At 39.4% G+C, this 14804-nt stretch overlaps 1 protein-coding gene across 7 annotated transcripts in view; it reads right to left on the reverse strand.

Moving 5' to 3' along the window:
- Positions 1-14804, reverse strand: part of LOC132912544 (obscurin) — a 37215-nt gene that overhangs the window by 5771 nt on the left and 16640 nt on the right. For 3 of the 7 annotated variants that reach the window (XM_060970030.1, XM_060970035.1, XM_060970031.1), the window contains 19 exons: positions 13612-13704; positions 11603-11767; positions 11374-11511; positions 10585-11086; positions 10159-10362; positions 9883-9921; positions 8871-9116; positions 8651-8792; positions 8173-8564; positions 7074-7978; positions 6374-6953; positions 5575-5727; positions 4942-5046; positions 3503-4393; positions 2377-2779; positions 1730-1913; positions 1355-1655; positions 653-1231; positions 74-498 (listed from right to left, as the gene is read on the reverse strand). In XM_060970030.1, coding sequence (XP_060826013.1) covers positions 74-498; positions 653-1231; positions 1355-1655; positions 1730-1913; positions 2377-2779; positions 3503-4393; positions 4942-5046; positions 5575-5727; positions 6374-6953; positions 7074-7978; positions 8173-8564; positions 8651-8792; positions 8871-9116; positions 9883-9921; positions 10159-10362; positions 10585-11086; positions 11374-11511; positions 11603-11767; positions 13612-13704 — 6447 coding nt within the window. The remainder of the gene's footprint in view (positions 1-73; positions 499-652; positions 1232-1354; positions 1656-1729; positions 1914-2376; positions 2780-3502; positions 4394-4941; positions 5047-5574; positions 5728-6373; positions 6954-7073; positions 7979-8172; positions 8565-8650; positions 8793-8870; positions 9117-9882; positions 9922-10158; positions 10363-10584; positions 11087-11373; positions 11512-11602; positions 11768-13611; positions 13705-14804) is intronic. The other 4 variants (XM_060970034.1, XM_060970032.1, XM_060970036.1 and 1 more) reach the window with 4 other exon arrangements.

The raw sequence follows: 14804 nt of genomic DNA on the forward strand, positions 1-14804 counted from the left end.
CAAAGTTGATAAAAATAAGAGAAAAGCATTCTTAAATTTTCAAGATCTGAGGAATTCATGATGATTTACAAACCTCTTCACCGTTCTTCAGCCACTGAAGCTGTGGTGTTGGTTTGCCTAGAAGTTTGACTATCATTTTTGCCGGAAAGCCTTGCACGACATTCAATGGTTGAAGCGTGGTTATGAATTCTGGTCGTTTCTCTTTCTCTTCGATCTCTACTTTGGCAGAGCCAGTAATTTCACCGAGCGAATTGGAGACAGTCATCGAGTATACGCCAGCGTCTTCCGGACGAACATAGTCGATTCTTAAACCGATAATACCGTTTGGTTCGTTCATGAAGTATATCTCTTTCGATTGCCGTAGTGGTATGCCGTCTTTGAACCATTGAACTTGTGGGTTCGGGAAGGCAACCACTTGGGCTTCCAGTTTCAGTGGTTGTCCTACGACAGCCTTGGCATCTTCTAATGGTTTCGAGAAAGATGGCTTTCTCCTTGCAGCTGAAATTATATTTATTATTATTATCTTCATTCCTAATTTCATTTCTTCATCAATATTTAATATAAAGGAATTTCCAAAAGATTTAATTATGAATTTAATTATTTGAATTAATCCCTAATTTGATTTTTAACCTAATCGTAAAACGTCACTCACGTTTAATAGCCACGGCACACAACGAAGACTGTTCGCCAGTAGAATTGGACATCACGAGTTTATAAGCTCCACAGTCTGTCGGTTTCACGCAGTCGATCGTCAATTTAGTGCTGCCATCCGGAAGTGTCTCAATCTTCATGTGTTCATTAGGAACGATCTTCTCTCCATCTTTATACCAACCTACATCAGGTACAGGGCTACCATCGATCTTTGCTTTAAGCTCCAGACAATCACCCTCGTCCACTTCTTTTGTTTTAGGCAGAAGATGGATAAAGCTAGGAGAGATTAATTGCATCGTCAAATTACAACCAGTTTGCGCACATCCATCGACGTTGGTAGCCCGGCATTTGATCTTTCCAACATCGTGTACAGAAAATGTCGCGATGGAATAAGTGCTGTCCACGATGCCATCCACGTGTGTAGTAATTTTGTGTCGATCATCTTCTTTGATCACTTCGCCATCTTTTAGCCAGATTAGCTTTGGCTTGGGGACACCGGTTACGCGAACTTTCAGTTCTAAATCTGTGCGATCTTTGCACTCTATATTGGCCAAGTTCTTGAGGAACGTTGGTGCCTCGGCTGAAAATCGAATTGTATAATTAAAAAGTCTTTCTCACGACACAATGGCGAAGATAATCTTTTCGAACAATTAACATAGAACAGTAGCCAACAGTATTTACATAGATAAATTTTTATACTCACTGTGTGGAGTTAGGGTTGCTTGTCCAGTCGCTTCACCCAGATAATTCTTAGCTGTAAGATGATAAGTTCCCTTGTCTTCGACTTCCACATCTTTAATGATAAGTTTGAACTTGTTGTTCCTCCTATCCTCCTCGAAATCGTATTTATCTCCTTTTTCCAGGACCGTACCATCCTTGGTCCACGTGATATCAGGTTTTGGATTTCCTTTAACGATGGCCTCCCATGTAAATGAGTCTCCAACGGACGCGACAACGTCTTTCAATTCTTCAATTTCAGGATGCAGAAGGAGATGTAAGAAAGCCTGATAAAAGTAACAAATATTTATATATTTTCAGCTCAAACGAGTCTTCTTTATGATGTTGAATTTATACTAACGCTAGCTTCAGCTTCGCCGTATTTGTTCTTCAGTTTCAGCGTGTATTCTCCAGTGTCTTCTTTCGAGCATTTTGGCACGCTCAAAGTGACTGTAGTGCTGGTTAGATTGTCATTTGCTGGCTTGCTCTGCGTGGTGAACTTTAGTCGCATGTCGTCATGTGGAATTTCTTCACCCTTGAAGTACCTTTTTAAACGAGCGACATGAAATTATAAAAAGTTATATGGCTGTTTAAGGGAATATGGTGATGAAGTCCTAATAGTAGGACTTGCATGCTTCTAACATTATAATATATCATTACATGTACTCATAGAGGTCTGAAAATTCGTAACAATATTTTCTGAATAAATACTCAATGTTTCTATATTTATTTCATTTTTTGGGACAAAGTGCATTTATGCTATGTTTCCTTTGAATTTATTATTTAACATAGATAAAGATAATTTATGACTTATAATCAATGACGTACCCAATATCCCAATTGTGAAGCAGTAGCAAAGAAAATAGGGATAAAATAAGTAGTATTACAAATAGTACTGATAAATAATGTATAAATAGTCCCGTGAATAGCACTAACAAATCATGGATAATATTTAAAGGACCAGTACAAAAATCTAAAAACTGCTAAAAATTCAATGATGAAATATACCATGTTGTGTCAGGAACAGGATCAGCAGTGAACGTAGCCTTAAACTGTCCGGTCTTTCCTTTGGCCACATCCACGTCATTCAAAGGTTCAGTAAACTTGGGTCTTCGAAGTTCGTCCACAGTTTCAACAGTCAAATATCCTTCGACCATAACTTCGCCAAGTTTGTTCGTGAACGTGCATGTATACACTCCTTCGTCTTCGAGAATGGCCTTTTGAAGTTCCAAAGTAAAAAGTTCTCCAGCGCTGGTGATTCTGATGCGTTCTCCGCTTCGAAGAGGTTTTCCATTCTTGAACCATTTTCCATCGGCCCTTGGTAAACTCGTCGCTCTGATACTGAACACGACCGTCTGGGTTTCGTAGATCGTTTTATCGCTGAGGGTCGCTTCGATGATGTGAGGAGGCGCTAATTGGGAAATACAAAGATTAGAATGCTTTTCGTGAACAATTGAAAACTAGATTCTGGATGGTCAGATCTAAAAGTTCGTTCTCGTTTTTGCCGTGCATCTAGTGCGTCCTTGCGCTTGCGCCACGTGCTGCATTGTTATTTTATACATTTTTAAATCTGAAATACTAGACAATTTTTTGTATTAATTAAATTAATTTTAATTTATTTTTTAATTTAATTTAATTTTGTTCTATTTATAATTTGAAATTGTCTAGTACTTTTTCTAATTGCTTACCTTGATGAAAACGAAAAGGACCCAGTTCCAGCCAGGTTCGACTGATTATTCTTGCACTGTATAAGCGGTAAGTGTCTGGACTGAGTATAGAAGCGCCGACAAAATTTAATGCTTCCTCTTGCATTATAATTTTAGTGCAAGAATAGCGAAGAATATAAACGGTGAAATGAAAAAATAGAAAATAATATTAAATGATTCTCGGGAAGTATTAAACTTTGTTACGCGCTTCGTCAGGTGTTAACATGCAAAGGCAACATACATATGATGATTCGATATGATTAACACAAAGCTTGAAACAGATTACACAGAGACAAACAAGGAAAACACAGGAACAATGCTGGAAGCGTGTAAAAAGAATGCCAGAAGAACGCTGCGAATAATCGATCTTAGACTCTGTCGAACTGAACGAATGCGTTCGAACAGCCGATGGAGCAATCCGGTCGTACCTGAGTCTCTGGAGGATTCTTTTTCAAGGATATCGTCCAAAACGCTGCGCTGCCGTTTAACGCGATCTAGAAGAGCCTCGAGCTCTTCGTCGACCTCTTCATCACCGCTTTGAGCAGCCTTCAACGCGCTCTCCCTTGATACCGATCTTTCCAACATTTTCTTCGATTCCGTCGAGTCCATTCTCTCTATTTTCGAGCTCTGTCTCGAAAGTCCATTTTGTACAGATCCTCGACGCTCTTCCACGTTCATCTCGACAACTTTCTCCGCGGTCGAATTTACTCGTTCGATCTTTTGCTTCGTCAACTTGCTTTCCTCGATCGTAGGAGTCTGTGGTTGTTCTAGCTCCACGGAGGACATCTTCCTGAAAGAACTACCGTTCTCAAGGACAGCGGATCGGGGTAGCTTTACGTTTTCTTGTGTCAATTTCTCCGATGGCAACTCTTCCAGAGACCGTTCCTCCATGATGGTTTCCGTGATTAACGAAGCTCTGTAAGGTTTCGCGTCGTCTAGGACCTTTTCATCAGGCAGACGACTGTTACCATTGAACTCTTCGTAGGATCCATTCGTCAATTTTACGTCTTCGGATAATTCAGCGCACTGCATGACGTCCTCGGTGCTGACGTCTCTTGAAATAGCTTTCAGAGTCGACTCGTCGTCCGAAACAGAAACGATCGACACCCCACGGTTTACCTGAAGCCTCGACCTGTTATCCTCGCTGTTCTCCGAGAATTCCTCGATTAACACGCCGTTCTGTGGTTTCTGGACGGATTCTTCTTGCACGCTGTAGCTATAGGTGGCAATCTCTTCGACGCCAGGACCGTCCGTGTTCATTTCCTGGCACTCGACCTTTGTCGCGGTCATCTTGCTGATCGTGTGGCTCTCATCGGGACCTGTGAACGCTTGGACTGGTCACAACAGCTCTTTTGACTACTACCTACTAGAGAGCAGAGACGATCCGTGCTACTCGACGACTTTCGCGACGATCTGTTTCCTCTGATCTGTAGAGGAGCTATAGCCACTCGAAAGCAGTTTCACTTTGATCGAGGCTCGTGAAATCTTTGGTCGGTGTGGCGTTATTTTATGCTCTCGTGCGTATGGATTTTGTGACTGACGTGGAAGATCTTATTCGAAATTGAATCGCTTATCGATTTTATAGAAATTTTTATGGTAAACGAAAATGGTAAATATTCAAGCTACATCTTTTGTTTGGATATTCTTATAGTACATAGGAAATGAAATAGAATCTTTGTTTCTCAATATGTTTATATAAATCGTTCAGAAGCTGTAGAAAATTAAATTTGTCAAAATAATTGTCACTTAGTATCGTAATTTTTGTTTTAATTATTTTCTAAATTAATTCAGTCACAAAATTCCTGTTTACGACGATGGTTACATGAATGTAAATAGCGAGTAGTTGTTCAGCGTGTGCGAAATTTACCTGTGAGTATAGCTTCGTGGGTCGTCGTGGAGGCCACGGAGATCGTGATCGTTTCACCTTGGCCCCGTATTACTTGGACGCTTTGTTTCTCCAGTTTCACTCGACCTGAATTTATCAGACATGTTTTTTGGGCTACGATTCTACGTCTACGATTAAGCCATCGTTTTAACATCAATTAGCATATTGGCAAGGCTATTCGTATCTTTTTATATCTTGCCTTTCGATCGTGTCAGCGATACAAAATTAAGCTCCTATCGCAAGGATTTCGATGGATTAGAAAAAGGAAAAAAAATTATATAACAGAAAAAAGAGGATATAACGAAGCTCGCTTGCTTTGCGTCTTAAATATATACTCAAACACAAAACGCACTATTTTTATCTGTCTACTCCCTTGAATAGATAGAAAAAGGAAAAAGAACGACCAAAAAACGCGACACGTTCTCTTGGAACGTTTCAAAAGTCTTACCAAAATCTTGCGACATCGCGTCGATCGCAGAAGACAGATTTTTAGAGCTTTCAAGCGTTTCAATAGCAGACTGACTATATAAAATATTCGTTCCCTGTTACACTCGTTGTTATAGTGTTATCGACGATCGTTTGTTATCGTTTCGTTTCGACGATCGTTTTGATTACCTTCCGATCCGGATTCCTCCGCGCGTTCCTTCTTCGTTTCAATCTCCTCCTCCTCGACTTTCTGTGCTTTCGTTTCCTCTTCCTCGACGCTGATCTTTTCGACGGTCTCCTTCTTCATTTCCGTTTTTTCCTCCACGCTTTCTTCCGTTTTCGCTATAGAATTCATACATTTTGGGACTTTTTGAGAACACAATGTGATTGGGGACATGGATGAACTCTATGAAGATTCGTTACAAACGTATGAAATAGAATAGGCGACGCATGATAGTGACAGTAGTACAGGTGTACATACAAATACGTCTTAAGAATTTTTTTTTTTGGTTTTATCAGAAGAAAAAACGACAGAAAACACGAAAACGTAAGATACATGTATAAGGGGGCAGAAACAAGAGGATAAAGGCACGAACAAAAGGTTCATTTCAGTGTCGGATTCGTGACGCGAGATTATTTTCTCTGTGCTTTAGAGATTATACTCGTCACATCGGTATGAACAACAAACTGAACATGAAACCGTACCTTTCCTTAAGTACTTACTGAATGTGGGGAAAATCGAACGCACGACGATTCGCTGGCAAGTTTCTCAAAAATGAAAAATGTATAGGGGTACGCGAGGCGTTTGATGAGCTGCCCCATCAATTCTGTTAATTCTGGAAAATTCTAACGTCAATAAGATCGAACTTGCCGATCGTCTTTTTGAATCTTTTTCTTTAATAACGAATAAAGAACAGGAACGACGGAGCAGCGCAACAATCGAATCCTATTTTATTTATAGAATAAGAAAAGCTGTTTGGATTCTTACTCAATATCATAACTTTGCTCTTGCTAGTCACGTAGCCTAGCTCGTTTTCTGCTCGAACCTCGTAGATGCCTGCGTCTGAACCTTTCACTAAAGTCACCGTCAGATCGTAGTTTTCCTGCCGTTTGCTGTCCCTCGTAATTTTAATTCTCGCGTCCGCTGAAACCTCCTTGCCATCTTTGTACCATTTCACCTCGGGATCTGGCGTACCGGATACTTCGAAGATCAGTTTCAACGTATCGCCTTCGTTGATTCTTTGGTCGACGAGCTTCTTCAATAATTTCGGTCTGGTGTTCACGATTAACGTAGAACTGCTTTTGACTTCACCAAATTCGTTCTTCAATTTGCAAGTGTACGTTCCTTTCATTTCAGCCTTAACTTCGGACATGATTAACTTGACGAAATTGCCTTCCTCCGTGCGAACATAGTCTTTTTTCTTTTCCGTGATCTCCATGTCGCCGATATACCAATGGACGCTTGGTTTTGGGCATCCACCGACTTCTACCTTGAACTCGATGTTCTTCGCGCCTTCGTTGACTGTGACGTCGTACATTTTCGTTTTGAATCGTGGAAGACCATTCACCTGGAAAACGAGAAACGATCATGATTATTCTAAGCGTCGTAAATTAAGTATGAAAAATAGTAATCTTCTCTTATTTAAAAAACAGTTAATATCGTTTAAAAACGACGCTGTCCTATTCACCTGTATTACAGTTTCATCAGTGACAGTTCCATGATCGGAGAAGACTTCCGCCTTGTAATCTCCTGCGTCCTCGCTTACTATACCAGTGATCTTTAGAATGAATGTCTTGCCTTGCTGAATCATTTTTATGCGACTGTCTTCAACAAGCAGTTCTCCATCTCTGTACCATTTAATATTAGGTGGCATCAGTGAGTCCACGTCTACGGACAAAGTAAGAGTGCTTTTTTGATCTAAAATTTGTGGTTCGCCTAATCCCTTTGTGATCTTCGGTGGACTTAATACTTTCAGCTTCCAAATTTCTGTCGTCTGATTGACTTCATTTCGTGCAACAATCGAGTATGAACCAGCATCGTCCAAACGAGCGTTTCTTATTGTTAACTTGTAAGTTTCGTTGCCTTCTTTAATGATACTTATACGACTGTCTTCCCGTAGTTCTTGGCCATCCTTGTACCATTTAACTTCTGGTGCTGGTGTGGCTTCGATTTGCACGAGCATCGTCAACGTTTCGTCGATGATCACAGACATGTCAGCTTGCTTTTTCGTGATTTTTGGCGCAGACTTCACGATCAGCTCGATCTGAGTGGTATCTTCGCCTAATTCGTTCTTTGCTCTGATGGTGTAGGTGCCTGCATCCTTGGCAGTGACGTTCTTGATCACCAAGGACATAGATTCTTCATCCTCCCAAAGGTACTTGTATCTTCCACCAGCAACGATTTCCTTTCCATCTTTGCTCCATTTGATGTCTGGTTTTGGATATCCTCTGATTTGTAGTTCCAACATGGCAGATCCGCCAGCACTTACTTCCGAATGCCTGGCTTCTGAACACAGTTTTGGCTTTTCTGGATCTTTCAACAACTGGTTCACCGCGCCTTGCACCGTTAATTCTGCGCTGCAGCTAATGTTACCTGGGTTTGGAGTTTTTTTAATTAATATATCAGATCATCTAGATATATATTATTATAATGAAATCTATAGGCTTCTGAAGACATTTTTTTGGAGCATAGCTGGTCATTTGAAGATCATGTCGTGGTCGTGTCATACAACATGGACGTTTAGAGTCTAAAAAAACCTATGAAATTATTAAAAAATGAATTATTACCTGTACTGGTTTGCGCGACGCAAGTGTAAAGACCAGCATCCTCAGGTTTGACATGCTGGAAGACTAAAGCCAAGGTGTCTTCGTTGTCCTTGAACAGCACTTTGAAGCGTTCTTCTGGGTCGAAAGGCTTTCCATCGCGTAACCAGGTGAACTGGGGTTCCATGCCAGGTTCGAGGAAGTCTTCAGGAAGGTATAACATCTTTTCATCCGATACAGTTACAGTTGCCTCACAGGAAGCTTCTCCAAATCGATTCTTCGCGGTGCATGAATATTTGCCAGCGTCTTGCTTTTGGACGTCCGCGATTACTAACTCGTAGAAACCTTTGTCCGCCTGTTCAGTGACGATCTTTACACGCGGATGGTTCACATCGATTAAAACGTTGTCTTTGAAGCTGTATTAAAAATAAATTAAAAGACATAAATTAAACACATTCTTCGGATATCATTCTTTGTTTACAACTGACAAAATATAGCTTACAATTTCATCTCAGGATTAGGATCTCCTTTCACTTTCACCATGAAACGCAGGTAAGTATTTTCCAAGAGTTCCGTGTCCTTCAATCGCACCAAGAAGATTGGTGCATTAGCTTCTGCTCTTGCTTTTTTCTCTTCAGGTGTTACTAAAATTAATAAAAAAAAAATGTTTAATTTTTACATGGTACTTTATCTATCATAGCATGTAAATGTCATAAACGTACGTTTTTGTACAATAAGTTGAGCGGTGCAAGTAGACTGGCCTTCACTGTTCATAGCTCTAGCGATATAAATGCCAGAATCCGACTCGAGAACGTTCTGAAGTTGAAGTTTGAAGGTTTTTCCAGTGGCAGAGGCTGTTAGACGATCTGCTAATCTATCATCCAATGGTTTGTTGTCTTTTAGCCATTGCACTCTTGTTGTTGCATCGGTGTGCAATAGAGTGCACTCGAAGGAAGTCGTTTCTCCAGCTATGTAAAGCAATGAATCATAAAATTGTTAAAAAATATTGATGAATGAAACACAAGGCAAATTGTTATCGTACATCTAGTTGAAAAATTTATATACAATATGGTACAGTCAAAAATACTTGATCTTTATACAAAAGAATTGTAGGGGGTACCCATCGGATATAACAGTGTCTAGAACTGAAGTAATTCTTGTTGTGTTCATATGCAAGAACGGAGGAGGGAGACTACTATAAAATTTACAAAATGGATGTATCGAATATCTCACAAATGTTTAGTATTCCACAAATTTCTGTATTTATACTTCATTTTGTCTGGCTGAAGATCGGAAGCGTGTTGCGTGTGTAATGTGCTTTTCCTATATAAAAAAATTTCTATATAAAATAAAATACGTGTAAAAAAGAAGATAATACAGCAATCACAGAAAGAACAGCTATTTGAAAAATGTAGATAATAAAGCAGATCGTGTTAAATCGTCAAGTGTGCCAGTGTTCTAAGATATAAAAAGAGGAAAATATGAAAGTGTGAAGTGTAACGTGAGTTTGTGAAGTATTTTCGTGAATGATAGACAACATCTAGGATTAATTTGAAGCTTGACCAACCGCCTAGTGGAATGTTGAAGCAATTTTACTCAGCTGGCTAGAAGAAAAAATATAAGAAGAAGAACAAAGTATAAACTATTCTTGATACAGTATGACAGAAGATTGATAGAAAAACATGTGCAATACAATGGATGATCAGAAAGTAGTCAAATTCTGTGTCACTTTACCTACGGCGTGTATCAATTCCACGTTATTTTCTGGTATCGCTAGAACAGTAAAAATGGATCTTATGTCACCCGTTCGAGCAAACTTCCTTTACTTGTAATCACATACTTTCATTCTCCATTGATAATCTATTGACCGTATTCTAATGAATTTTTGAAATCATCATCGATTATACATATTCTTGAAGCCTTTATATGTTATTTATTTTTTAGTTCTGAACTACTCTACATCTCTTAACTATATCTCAACTATATCTACTTTCACATCTGATCACTTACGTTCAACGTTGGATCCCTCGAGAGTCTTGACGAACATAGGTTTTCCTATTCCACTACCACTTTCGATCTTCTTGGTGTCCGACCTGGTTTCCACCGCACTGGCACCAGCTTGGTAAGTACTGGAGCTCGCCTCCATCCTTACTGCACTGCTCATGGATGATTCCATGTATGCCGCACTCTGGCTACTGGATACTGCAGAATACTCTTCACAGGTAAATACAAACAACTATTAATAATCAATCAAAAGGAATCGCTTCAATTGTTAAGTTGCTTAGAAACTTTTGAAGTTAGATTTTCCTTGTATGCTTAAAACCTTGTGTGTGAATTGATAGAAATTTTACTTAAAACAATTCATTAAAATTATTCCGTTCTTTTTAAAGAAGCAAAAACTTCTCGATGAATCTAATAAAATTACTCGTTCTTTACCTTCGACAACTTTCGAAGAGCTGCTAAATCTACTGGCAGAATATCTTCGAGACATGTCTGCACCTTCTTCCTCAACTTTAGCTTTCTCCGGGTTTCCTGGATTGTCTTTCTTCTTTTCGTCGGGATTTGGTCCCGGATTTGCTTTTTCTGGTCCTGGGTTTGCTTCTGCCTTCTTTGGTCCTGGATTAGCCTCTGAAGGTTTTGGTCCTGGATTAGCCTCTGAAGGTTTTGGTCCTGGGTTTGCTGTTGCCTTCTGAGGACTACCTGGATTTGCTTTAATTTCCTCCTTGATTTCTGGCACTTCTGTCAATTGTAAGTCATCAGCAGCGTGTTCAGCAAGTGCCACCACGTCACTCGCGTACTGTCGAATTTCTTTCAACCAGTAGGCCTTCACTAGATCCTTATGGGCTACTAACGTAATGGGGTAGGCTGAGCTCGCCGGATTGTGTAGTTCGAAAGATCGTATGTCACCTGGATGGTCCTTCACCTCTACTTCCGGTAGCTGAGATTGACATTAGATGATAAGTAGATAAATAGAATAATGGATGATTCTTTATCATAGTTAGTCCTTTTGTTAACTACCCTACCCGGGATATAATTTCTTTATAAAGATCATATTGATTACAATGACTTCTTTACTCTATCTTTTTACATGTTATTTAATTTCCATCAAAAATAATTCTATTATATATATTAATACTTACAAGTTATGATTTGCCTTTAATAACTTGTAATTTCATAATCATTGAAGTTTCTAATTAAGGAAGATTACTAAGGGTGAATACTCACTCGAATAATGTCTTTGAGAACGAAGACCGATCTGTCTTCTGATATTCGTCTGACCTTGCAGACGAGTATGCGAGCCTTAAAGAGAAACAGATACCTTTCCTTGCTCTTACCGTCCTTGTCAATCACCGTGTACCACTCCTGTCAATCACATTACATGTTACAGCAATTTATCAAAGTATATACTCTAATATGATTACAATCGATAAGAGTCCACTTGAAATATACTGACGTGTGTGAGTAATCTACCAAGTTTGTGAATATTTCCTTTATACCCTTCGATATTGCTTATGAACTTATTGTCTGTCGCCCTATGAGGGATACCTAGCATCAACTCCAAAGCCTTTTGGAGGTCGTCGCAGTTTTCGCCTAGTCGGGTCGAATACTTCACCAGCTCCTGCAAACATCATTTAAATCATGCAGAAATCTGTTGGAAATTTTCGAATATAAAACAGATGCTATTCATCTTTTGCAATTTTTCCAATCAAAATATTTGCAAAGTGAGTGGAAAATACATCATAGTTTCAAACCGAAATTAATAGTATTAAGTTCACGAGCGATTAAAGATTAATTTTCCATTTGTTCAGTTCAATAGATTTCGCGTGCGGTTTTTCTATGACAGAGAGGCGGCGGGAAAGATAACACGTCGTGAAGATGACCCGTTTTTAGCTCGCTAAATCCGTACTGCGCCCACTCGTTCCAACACCACGACGAAACGCTCTGTTGCGGCATTGCAACTATACCACGACGAACTTTGTGACTTCCCTTGATCTATATCCAAGCGTACCGTATCATGGAAGTGAAACGATGTCATTCAGGTCGATCGAATATTCGACAGATCTCGAGCACAGACGTGATCGGATACGAGCTTACCAAATATTCCAACAATTGTAGAAATCCTTTATGAATATATTATGTGCATTGATCGAGCATGACAGTCTCGTTACAGCGCTAATCTCAAATTATTTCGCATACAAAATTTCAAAATATTTCGCATAACACATACGATATAAGCAAAAAAGTTTTCATGGTAACTGTCCAAGTACTTTCGTAAGCCACTACATAACATGAAAATAGAGTCTTCTTCATACATTTTATCTTTGCAAAATAATTCTTCGATCATTTCGGATAGAATCGTTCGAATTACCTTATCAAAAATACGACGGGCGAAGTCTCGAGTTGCATTGAACTATCTCGAACATGTTTGAAGATATTTGAAAAATAGTTTAACTCAGTCGCGTTACGTCCTCAGCGCCTCTCGTCACCTTTATGTTCCGGGCAACCAGCCCAGACCAATTTGTGGCTTAAGCCAAAGGTTTAAGGTAACAAACCAAGATTATATGTACGAGCAATAACACGATCACTATCGATCACGTGCAATCTATTCTTCCGTGCTATTTCACGCGATCCTCTCGATCAAAGTTCGAACCTTGTCCACCGAGTTTAATTATTTTCTTTCGTTTTCTTATTATTTTACGGAGATGGCATTTAAATTTTTGAAGACAGAGCGTCTGAAATAATAATTATTTGTTTGGAATGCGTTTTCAAGGCGAATCGGGAAGTATTTTAGCGCCGGGCTAATTTTATCTGACAGATTGAAATTTCAACGCGGATATAGGTCACGTGCGGATTCTACAGGTCGTCGTGTCTCGCGTCACCAGCAGGTCGATTTTTCCGTTTATAGATATCGACGTAATATAAAAGTTTCCCTCTCTTTTTATCTCTCTCAATTTCTTATTCCAGTGAAAATAGAACCAAGAAACACGCGTATAAAATAAAAGAGAAACTAGAAACACGACGTAGGAATTCGGTGATTCACTTTCTTCTTTGCTGTTACAACAAAACGGAGAAAATAGAAAACGATACTATACGAACGTATAACGCACGTTTCTCGCTATTTTTCATTGTCCCGACAGTTTATCAAAAGCGTCGAATTTATCGTAGAACGTGTTTGAACTATGTTCGAAACGATATCATGCGAATAGGGACATCAATACCGAGCTTATGCATCGAGTGTCCTATCGAATTTCAGCGAAAACTTTGTACGAAAATCAGAGATGCGGGTGCAAGTTCGTGCAAAACTGCTGGAATGCTTTCAAAAGATACACTAGCCATGCTGTATTTCTGTCATAACACCCTTGAAATGTATTTTCGATCTGGATCCGCGTTAACAATCTTCCGCCATTCAGCGCGAGATTTCGTAAAGAATGGATGAAAAAGCGGGTTAAAGAGCAACCTTACCTTGAGCAGGAGCTGGTAGTCGTTTATGCGTTGTATCGGAAGTTTCAAGTGTTCCGATAGGCTTTTGTCGTCACGGAGAGTCTGGCTCAGCTCCTGTAAATAATTATATTTTTCCAAACTTTATTCTACGTCGTTTTAAATAAGATTATTGCGCAAAAATATTGTCCTAAGATTTTTGTATATTTTAAACACGTTAAAAAGTTCAAAACGGTCAAGATTCTTAAATACCGGTGTGAAGGGTTGAAAATATTATTTTTTCCAAATTTTAAAATATTATTCTTTTAAGATTGTTCACCGTGGAGTAAAGAGAAGATAAGAGATCGATCGAAAATTGGCAATTGTAGTTTCTCATCGTAGAACACCGAATTGTTCGACGCCGTAATTCGACACCAGGATGAAGAGACGCGTATTTTTGGATGCGACTGGATTTTCCACGCAACCATTATATTTCCTATCGATCAGCTTAGGCAAATCTAGCGATATAGGAGTTATATATCATCCATCAAGGTGAAGAATATTTTTGATTAATAGTTTATTGATGGTTATCACGCACCTTTGCTACTCTATTCGAAACTCCATAACTTACGTGTCTCCTACTATCGAAAATTCCAAGTAAATCATCTGTCACATGTATCACTGACACTGTATCGATTAAATTAAACGAATTTCGTAACAAAATGTCTATACCGATCTTCACAGTATCGAACCATTTACAAGAAAAGACGGAGCAATTTCAAAAATCATCTTGAAGGCACAAAATATTTCAAGGAATCGAAAAGACCTTGTCTATAAAAATGATGAAAAATCTTGTTCACCAAAGAATAAAATTTCTATAGAATGATAAGTATTCGAACGAAAGTGGTTCACCAACCAAGAAGTTGCAAGGTCCACGTTGAAAAAAATTGTAGAGGGACGGTGGAAGGGCTGACGCACCTTAACGAAGGTCAAGGGAGGTAAACACCGTTGTTCGTGTTTCGAGTCGTTGGTTCGAAGAGGACACCGTGGCTGGTCGCAGACTGGACCAGGTCTCTGCTCTTCCACCGATCCTCTTCCTCGAGGGGGATCCACAGTCGGTGGTTACCGAAAAACATTAGTCGGGAGACCAATACAGCCACGGCTATACTTAGACGCCGCACCGGACGAACTCGTGGACTGACCACGCACAAAAACAACGTGAACAGTTCTATAGATCG

The sequence above is a fragment of the Bombus pascuorum genome, chromosome 12, assembly GCF_905332965.1.
Source record: "Bombus pascuorum chromosome 12, iyBomPasc1.1, whole genome shotgun sequence".
Taxonomy (NCBI): domain Eukaryota; kingdom Metazoa; phylum Arthropoda; class Insecta; order Hymenoptera; family Apidae; genus Bombus; species Bombus pascuorum.